Raw genomic sequence first — 10,377 nt, forward strand, 5'->3', positions numbered from 1 at the left:
TAGGTTGTCAGCCTTACGCGCCGGCCGCCCTTTACCCCCAGGAATATTCCTGGTACTCATTTCTGTTAGAGGCTGAATCGACCCCAGGGCCATAGTGCGGCTGGAAGGATTAGGTAAATTGAAAAAAATCCACCTCTTCGGGATTCGATCCCGCGACCTTCCGGCTTGTATCGTTGTGCCTCAACCAACTACGCTACCGCGTGCAGTTTCTGATTTAAATATTTTGTATCGGATTTTATCTACTCCCCCATACGTCTTCATGGCGTAGTGCTTAATTAGTTAAGCACAGGGACAGCTTTACCTTTACCTCATACAGGCCTAATTTAAAAAATTATTGCAATACGTAAGTCTGACTTAAATTATTGTTATAAAATAACCATATGATTCCTCGGCCGTCTTCATTCATCTCGTCAGAAGAGACTCAAGGTTGTGATATGCAATAATCAGAACAAAGTAAAAAGTAAAGGTAAAATTTTCATTGTGCTTAATCGTGTAAGCACCACGCCATGAAGACATGGGAGAGTGGAAGTATAGTTCCACCAGTCTTGACCTCGGCATTAGATTGAGATCAGTGGTCAAACTTCGCTCTTCTGCCGCTTTAGCCCCGGAGAAAGAGCACCCCATACCCTCTGGAGGGTGGGTGGGCCCAATAGCCGGTTTGGACGCTGTGGAGTAGAGAAAAGTATCTTGACCTTCATGGCCGTCGAGCCCGTAGCTGTACCGGCTGAGGTATTCACGCTGAATAAATTTAAAGTCGTTTTTGATCCCACGGTATAAAGTTTATTCCTGATAGATGCGCTGGGACGCAGTTTAAAGTTAGTAGTGTATGGTTCTGTTATGATAGGACCTTTGCGCACTACAGAAATGATACAAATTGATGTTACAGTGTATTGATAATATGGCCGCCTCTGTGGTCTAGTGGTCAGAGTTCCTGGCTACAGATCCAGAGGTCCCGGGTTCGATTCCCGGCGCTGGAACCGGGTCCACTCAGCCTCGTGAGGATAATTGAGGAGCTAGTGCAAGGAAATAGCGGCTCCGGTCTAGAAATTTTGAGATTAACGGCCGTGGGAATCCGTTGCGCTGACCACGTGACACCCTCTATCCGCTAAAGTTGGCATTAACTTCGCCGACAAGCGGCGGTCACTCGGTCGGCATAGTTTGCTTGCGGACTACAGGCCACGGAATTTGTCTGTTTTTTTATTGATAATATGCCTTGTGTGGATGAATACGAACATTTATCAGCTTATGAAATGCTAGGGCATAAAAGATATTCTTTTTTGTCAGATAATTCGTATGATCGTTAAACTTTACGTAATAATGATATATCATGGCGTTTCAGCTCTTGATTGATGTTTATTAATTCATTTTATATTTGTTTGTAGCGCCTCTGATGAAGCTGACAGCAACTTACACTATACAGCATTGGATGTTTGCACGATTATGAATAATGAACTAGAAGGGATGTGGTAGGAATTAGTAGAGGTATAATTTAAGGCACTAAACTGACATTTGTCTGGGAGGTCTGAAGAAAACTACGAAAAACTTCAGGATCGCTGTTTTTTACGTTTTCACAGCGGTGTCTTTGAAGATTACTATTGTCTACAATCTGACGCCTTGTAGTCAGGTATTTACCAGACTATACGGTGTCCCATCTAGACGGTAGTATTCTTCTTAGGATAACTGGTGTCTCGACCAAGAATGCAATAAGACACGTCCCGAATACAAGTTGGAAACGTCAGCGCTTGAACCGCCTTGCTCTGTGATTTAATTGATGTTAATAAGTGTAAAAATTAGGTGCTTGTTAACCCTGACTTTAGAATTTACGCATTATGGTACAGTAATTGGAGGCGAAATCTGGCTGTTGAGAAGTAATAGGTACAAGAGTCAGACTACCCAGCCTGCGGATCGAGACTAACACCGCGAACCTTCCGATATAGCGGTGTTCGGCCAACGGTAGAAATCATTCGCATTCGGGCCCGCTTTACTGCGGTGTTCGTGATATGTTTGCTAGTTGTCTGCCCATGACGAATATGTACGCAGAGGCGAGTTGAAAAGTTGTATATTGGCCGGGTTAAAGCGACGAAGGGCTGGAAGCTGACCACTCATCTGCACCTACAGACGAAGTTTTTTTTTTATTGCTAGTGGGATGGGAGTAAGTTCCTTATACTGCAGCCACTTCTGGCCTATTGTACCAGCCCCAGATGATAGGTGAGGGTGATTGTGGAGCAGTTGGTGGAATGAAGATTGGCAGGAGAAACCGAAGTACTCGGAGAAAATCTACCCCAGCGCCACTTTGTCCACAAATCCCACTTGACCAGACCCGGGATCGAAACCGGGTCGCCGCGGTGGAAAGCCAGCGACTAACCGCTTGAGCTATGGCGCGGCCTTACAGACGAGGTTAATAATGCTTGAAGCTGTACCTCCACACCCTTGTACATGTTCATGATGTGGTGCTTAATTAAGCACAGGGACAGTTTTACCTAAAAGTAAGCGGAAGGACTTTTTTTGTGGGGGAGGTGGTAGAACGTGGACAGTTGGGGTCGGAGCGGCTGTGTACCTAGGGTTCATCACATTTGCCATTCTCACGAGCTGTAACCGAACGTTGTGAGAAGCCCGTATAAACGTGAATCGTACGGCTAGGTGTCCGAACGGCCGTGTTTCTTTACCGTGAAGCTGATTTTTTTTTTTTGCATTTTCTTCGTTCATTGTGACGTGAATTAATTTTGTTATGAATTGAAACTTCATTTATTTGCCCTATATTTAATGATGTCCAATTTTGTACCTAACTTCCATACTAATTTATTTATTTTATTTTTTATTTCTCTCCTCCCGCTCTCACTTTGGAGTATAAGGCTGATTTCTCAGTTTCATGACCATTTACAGACGGTAGGACTCCTTGGACGGGTGATCAGCTCGTCGCAAGGCCGCATACCAATTTACTTCCTGTACAGTTGGATTTCCGCACGTTGAATTTGAGTGCTCTCACGTTTGTACACAGTAATGTTGATATTTTATTTCTTGTTTTCTGAGCTATGCGGGAACGCCTTACAGGACATGGTGTCAGCGAAATTCCCATGCTTGAATCAGAGTACGGACAGGTACGCAGCCCAGTAAGACACCATTCCATCCATACAAATATTATGTTTCTGGACATTATCCATCGTCCAGTTTATTTTTCAAAACAACGTTTCGGAGGAAACGTTTTGAAATATAAACAGGACGTTGGATAATGTCCAGAAACATAATATTTGTACTAATGCAATGTCGTCACAGACGTATAGATCTTACACCATTCCGTGAATGTAGCATTATGGGCATTACTTGACCCCGGTATCTTTCAGACTTCCACGCACCATTTTTTGTTTACATTGAATATCTAGTACATTGCTCTCCTACTAGATGTCGGAGCAGTCATCCATTCGGTACTCCTGTACTGAACGTTTTCCGAACCATGTAGTGTGCTTGGGAGCTGCTAGTACTGGAACAACTGTTTTTCGTGTAGTGGTCTTTGTCTGCACAGCGTCGTCAGCTTTGATTTGGTTGGCAGGGCCGTAAAATCATACGCAGTGGGCAATGCTGTGACGTTTGTTTACGTCGTATGTAGTACGTCGTATCTTGTTCCTTACTTATAAACAACAGCATATAAAAGTAAATACGGAACAAATGTGTTCAGAAGACATGGAATACAGCGGTGTGTTCTCCGTGCATGAGCGTTTATTTTCCAATTATTAATTTTGTTGTCGTAATTTTGTGCGTGCGCGCGTGCTGTGGTGGTTCAGCGTAGCTGTCAGAATTTCGTGTGACAACCCATCATCCCCAGTACGGGAACTTGTCCCCAAAATGGTTATTAGGTGAGTAAAGACGTGCACTTAGTGGTGTGGTGTCATTAAATATCCATTCGTTAAGTATTTTTGTTAGTGTAATGTACGCGATAGGTCTGTCAAAATCTACCAGAATTAATTAGCTCTATACAATTTTCGTGGGTTTCTGGTGAACAGTAGCAGAATAATGGTATAGTGAACAAACTCCAACATATCGAATGCTGTCTGTTAAAAGCTGGTTAACGTAACTGTCCTTCTGACGAATAACGGTAAATTCACATCACATTTGTGTTATTTTGTTGCAGAATATGCCCGAAAGTAACAAGAATATATAGAATAGAGTTCATTAAGGTACGTCTCATGATCATTCAAGGGACATGAAGTGCCCAATTCAGTTATCTTGTTGACTTCCTATCAGAGCTCTAGGGCCTGATTTTGTTGAGCTGGGCCTATTTGAACGTTTTGGAAAGAAAGCAGTTATTTTTCTAATTGTGGCAGTCAAAGGTGTACTTAAAAAAAAAAACTTAAAAGCGNAATGTACTAACTACACTACACTACACTACACTACACTACACTACACTACACTTATCTCCGTTTCAACAGCAACAGCATGGATACGAGACTTGTCTCGTTCATGACTATATAATTTTATACACCACGGTAGAACAGGTTCATACCTTTTAACGCTCGAAGATCCGTTGCTATGGTAATCCGCTTATAGCGTATTTTCGCAGGTTACGTAAATGTAATGTTTATTTCCCCGTACATCGGACCGGCGTCGGCTTTCGAATGAGTGGTTGTGCAGTCAACACAGCGGAAAACGTGTGTAGAAATATGATATAAAGATGATTTCTGTGTACTGTTTTGTGCCTTTTAACGAGGTCAAGAATGGTGGAGTTTACCTTCACTCCCCATATGCCCTTATGGCATGATGCTTAATTAATTCAGCACAGGGACAACTTTACTTTTTTACCCAGTGTGTACTGCTGTGGTGGAGTGGGCGAATTATTTAATTAATAGTTGCCATAACACGAGATATCGCAGTCGGTATAGCGACTGGCCACAGGCTTGACGACCAAGGGGTCGGAGTTCGAGTCCATGTGGGGGCAAGAATTTTCGCTTCTCCATGTCGTCCAGACCGGCTCTGGGGCCCACCCAACGTCCTATCGAATGGGTACCGTTGGCTAATTCACCGATTAAAAGCGAACGGGGCGTGAAACTGACCACTCACCTCCAACTGNATTAATTCAGCACAGGGACAACTTTACTTTTTACCCAGTGTGTACTGCTGTGGTGGAGTGGGCGAATTATTTAATTAATAGTTGCCATAACACGAGATATCGCAGTCGGTATAGCGACTGGCTACTGGCTTGACCAAGAGGTCGGAGTTCGAGTCCATGTGGGGGCAAGAATTTTCGCTTCTCCATGTCGTCCAGACCGTCTCTGGGGCCCACCCAACGTCCTATCGAATGGGTACCGTTGGCTAATTCACCGATTAAAAGCGAACGGGGCGTGAAACTGACCACTCACCTCCAACTGATGCCGAGGGCAAGGAAACGTGGGTATATACATCCTTTCCCCCATACGTCTTCATGGCATAGTGCTTAATTAGTGAAGCAGAGGAACAACTTTAACATAACACGTATAGTGTGTTTAAAAAGAGACAAACTCCGGAAGAAATTGCCATTAGATAAATAGTTGATCATTGGCATTCCACACATAAATGTAATATTCATTTCGATGTGTATGTGTATAATGTGGTATTTGATCGAAAGAGTAGCCCTGTGTTCACTGATACAGCATCACCCGTGGGTTGTACACACAGAGTGTCCATCTTGGGACAGGCATTGAGTTAGTAATTGTAAAGATAACCTATTAGTTGCCTCAAAATAATTTCGTACTTGTATTCAGGTTCTGTCCGTTTGCTGGGAGTTTCGAGACTAGCCGTCGTCCCAGGGTATCATTCATTTAACATATTTGACGGTCATTTTTATTGTCCAGCTGGAAAGTAGGCTGCATGAAATTTATTAAATATAATATATTCAGAATAGTAAAAATTGGATGCTAAGAGCTGAAACCCATTTTCATACTGTAGTAATAATATTACGGAGGTATCGCCTGAAAATGCTTGAGTACAAAACAGGTTATAGTTCACAGGCCTGTCGTAGCAGCCCGTTTGATATCCAGTGATTACTAGAGCCTGTATTGCAGTGTAGGTACCTTTTTTCATCTAGCTTATATAAGCTAGATAAGTGTTGGAAGTAATTTTATGCCAGATCTTTTAATCACGGTGCATTGCCAAGCACAGGCTTGAGAATATCATGAGAAATGTCAGATCTCCTACCTACGCCGATCAGTATACAGACAGGGTCAGATAGGGGATATAACGGCTGTTTTGCCGCTTTCTTCACATTTTGCTGGCGTGGGTATAAATCCAGTTCTGGTTTCACGATGTCTGGTTGTAGTAGATCTTACCTCGAGGTGCTTGGAGGGTATACATCAGTGTTTCTCAATCGCCGGGCCGCGGTCCGGTACCATTTATACCGGCCCTCGGCTTATAGAAGAAACAATTTACCGGGCTGCGGTCTGACAGAGCTAGAGAACCACTGGTGCAGATAACCAGTCTTCCCAGCGAGGACATTTAAGCAGTACCCCAACGTGAAGGTTACTATTGTGTACTGCGTGTTGTCATTAAGTGAGGAACATAGACTGAAGGTGTTTGAGAACAGGGTGGTGAGAATATTTGGGCCGAAGAGAGATGAAGTGACAGGAGGTTTGAACTGAATAATGAGGAGCTTCATAACTTTCACTCTTCTCCAAATATAATTAGAATGATCAAGTCAAGGAGGATGAGGTGGGCAGGGCATGTAGCACGAATGGGGGAGAAGAGGAATGCATATAGGAAATTGGTGGGAAAGCCAGAAGGAAAGAGACCACTGGGAAGACCAAGGCTTAGGTGGGTGGACAATATTAAAATGGATCTTAGAGAAATAGGATGCGATGGTATGGATTGGATTGACCTGGCTCAGGATAGGGACCAGTGGAGGGCTCTTGTGAACACGATAATGAACCTTCGGGTTCCGGAAAATCCTGGGAAATTCTAGATTAGCTGCACAATTGGCGGCTCTTCAAGAAGGGCTCAGCTCCATGAGTGAGTAACGAGTGTTGTCTGTGGATGGTTTTGTTTGCGTGGTTTTTGGTGGTTGCTGAGGAAATGAGGATTAGTGGTAACAGTTTGTTATTACTACGCTTTAAGATCTCCATTTAGGCGCCTCCCCGTCTGCAAGGAAATGTTCCACCTCCCACGGTGGCTTGCATGAGAGGTGGCATGATGCAAAACACGTGTGAACCTCCTGGTTTGTTTACATCTCGTTTCATATTTTCAAAACACTGTGTATCTAAGACCACAGAAGTTTGCTGGCTCATGGAGGGGGGATGACATGAGGCAAACTGTAGTCCTCTCTCTTTGTGACTGCAGATGTCGGCAGTATTTGTGTTTTCATTTAAACGTTTCATGCTAAAACCACCCATCTACTTTTCACTTTCTTTGTATGTGTGCTAGAAGCATAGATAAAAGGTTATTTACCACTTTTAGTCATTTGATATTCCCAGTGTTTTGACGTTACTACTGTAACGTGTGTTGAACTTCTTTCCGGAAGTTTCAAGATGTCTGACAGGGTATAGCTGTCCCTTGGCCCTCAGCAGAAACAACAACTTTGTAGCTGAACTTTACCTTTGGACAGTAGAGTTCGATGCGTGGAAGGCGCCGCATTGCTCTTCAGCTGCAGTAGCACTTCACTGGACCGCTGACTGTTGCCTCTCCAGCAGTTGCCGAAGTTTCCACCTTTTTTTTTTACGCTTACCCCCTTCCCTTTGTTGGTGTGTGGCCCTGGGTTAGGAAAGTAGAAGGTCTGATCCCGGGCCTTAACAGGCCTTGCTCCGGCGGGCAGGAAGAAGACTGTTACTACACACTATTCACCACTACCTGACAATAGTTCGCACTTAAAATTATTATTTATTAAAACACCGAAATGACATACGCTAATTTAGTCTGATAGTAGTAGTAACTTTATACTTATCTGTGAATTGCACTGCACTCTGTTAGTTTACATAACTGAAATGTTCTCAAAGTGTTTAAGCTTGTATAATTTAGAATTTAGCCTGAGTGACGCGGGTTGGTGTCCGTATAAGTCAAAAGGTTAAAACCAGAGTCCTATTGGAAAAGATCTCTGAAGCAGCAAGCTTCTCAGAGCCTCAGCTTCCAACAAAAGTTGCCTCCTTGAAACATGCCTTATTGGCCCAGTTCAAAAACTATGAGGTCTCTAGAATTTTATATTTCCCAGTCAGATGAATGTGCTAAGCGATGTTAACCCTTGAAACACCTACTGCACTATTTGAGAGTTCCTTGATGTGTAATAACCTGAGAGTGGGTATCGGCCAACCTACGTTTGGTTTCGCCTTAGCTGTCAAATACCAAAGCCTTGTCGTTGTCTCTAGGAAACGTTTACAGGTGACTGCATCCTGTTCACACAGCAAGAATGAGCCTATGTCGCGAACTTAATGTAAGAAGGCGCCTATCTCCTTAATCCGAACTTACGACATATACAGTGCGTACAATCAAGTGCGCGCCGCGGCTGCAATTTGCCGTGAGTCATACCACCGCAGAACGGATGCAGTCGCGGGGAGGAGTTGCAACAATCCCCGCGACTGCATCCGTTCTGCGGTGGTATGACTCACGGCAAATTGCAGCCGCGGCGCGCACTTGATTGTACGCACTGTAGTTAGCAATTTAGTTACTATAAGAATCATTATAATGTGCCTAACTATAATGAACGGTTACAAGGGGATTAATCTAGATTCAAAAGGTGTTGTTCATGTAGTCATACACGGGAAGATAATGAATTCCAGGAAGTAAAAGCTGCGAAAGCTCGTAACTCTACGTCTTTGTTGTTATGAAGGCAACATTTTTTTTCCCGTCTGTTGACTCCAGTTGTCCCACAATACTAGGCTGCTCATTACTTCCGTCTAGGTATGACGTTCTTTTCCGTCGCAACTCTTGATTCGTCTTTGGGAAGTTTTGATGGAATTTGCTGAGAGAAACGCGTAGAACATCACGTCTACAGAATGCGAATTTTGCATTTTATGGGCTTTTCAGCTTCTGAAGGCAGAATACTCATTACGGACTTTCTTATAATGGAACAGAACAATTGTGGAGTTCGAACATAGTTGGTTGAGGGGCTATGCTACAAGCCGGAAGGTCTTGGGTTCACGTCCCGATGAGATCATTGGATTTTTTTAAATTGACCTAATCCTTCCAGCCGCATTACGGCCCTGGGGTCGACTCAGCCTCTAACAGAAATGAGTACCAGGAATTAAATAATTTTCCTGGGGAGTAAACCGCGGCCGGCGCGTAAGGCTGGCAACCTTACCACCATCTTTGAGCCAATTGTCTAGAAAATGTGGGATCCTCAATGTCTCACAACCCTATGGGCCTTCACGGCCTGTTACAGGGATAGCTTTACTTTCTTTACGTGCGTTTTTCAGAGAAATTTTATGCCTAAATGGAACATATACACGTATTTGTTACCATGAAACTCTGCTAAGGCGTTAGTAAAGCAGAAGTCCATGGTCGACAGATTAGTCATAGACTAATACGGTCATAGAAGGGCTGAACGACCGAGAGGTCGGATTTCGAGTCCCGGTAAGGTGAAGAATTTTCACTTCTCTATATCGTTCAGACCGGCTCTGAAGTCTATTCGACCTCCTATACACTGGGTACTGGGGGCTCTTTCCCGGGAGTAAAGCGGCAGGGACGTGAAGCTGACCACTAACCTTCAACTAGTGCTGAGATCAAGAAAATGTCGATCTATACATTCACTCCCCTATACGTCTTCATGGCGTAGTGTTTCATGAGTTAAGCACAGGGACAGCTTTACATTTTTTTATCTTACAGACTATATAGCTTTTCTTTTGGGACACGAATTTGTGATATGGTTATGGTTTGTCTGTTTATGAGGTGCTGTGTCGCGGGAATTGATTCTGAGAAACGCCCATAACAAGGCCTGTCTATTGTGCTTCCTCATATTGAAGCATGGATTATAGCCATCACAGTTGTAAGTGTTAAGTATCTCATTTGTATGAGTTGCTGCATACTTCAACTGTCGTCCGGACGTAGGCAAGACCGGGTACGCACTCTTACTACGCGCGCTTGGGTCCAACGTTACTCGTTGCCTATGTCATGGTTGTAAGGAATACGGAAGTTCCGAGCCCCAGTTTTTCTGTAGGAGTTACTTTATATTCTTTTTCATAAATTAGGTATGGCCTGTTACTTTGTTTTAAGGTTCGTACGATCTTGGACCACCTTGTAAGATTTGAGGCTTTCACGGCGATGACTATGAAGAAAGCAGTCTTCTGGGATTTGGCACCGTGTATATGTGGTGTTAACCGACGTTTCGGAGGAACGTATCGCCTCCATCTTCACGGTAGAAGAAAAAATATAAGAAATCTGCAAGCGAAGAGACCGTGAGAACCGGTAAAAGCAGACTGTCTGCTTTTA

The 10,377-nt window shown here is 43.7% G+C and overlaps 1 protein-coding gene across 1 annotated transcript in view; it reads left to right on the forward strand.

Moving 5' to 3' along the window:
* Positions 1 to 3,480: 3,480 nt before the first annotated feature.
* LOC111868700 (protein pellino) overlaps positions 3,481 to 10,377 on the forward strand; it is a gene marked incomplete in the record, with an annotated part of 136,552 nt that continues 129,655 nt past the window's right edge. The window contains 1 exon segment of the mRNA XM_033753139.1: positions 3,481 to 3,851. Within this exon segment, the coding sequence (XP_033609030.1) occupies positions 3,841 to 3,851 (11 nt within the window).

This window comes from Cryptotermes secundus, unplaced genomic scaffold (genome assembly GCF_002891405.2).
Source record: "Cryptotermes secundus unplaced genomic scaffold, Csec_1.0 scaffold1184, whole genome shotgun sequence".
Classification (NCBI taxonomy): Eukaryota; Metazoa; Arthropoda; class Insecta; order Blattodea; family Kalotermitidae; genus Cryptotermes; species Cryptotermes secundus.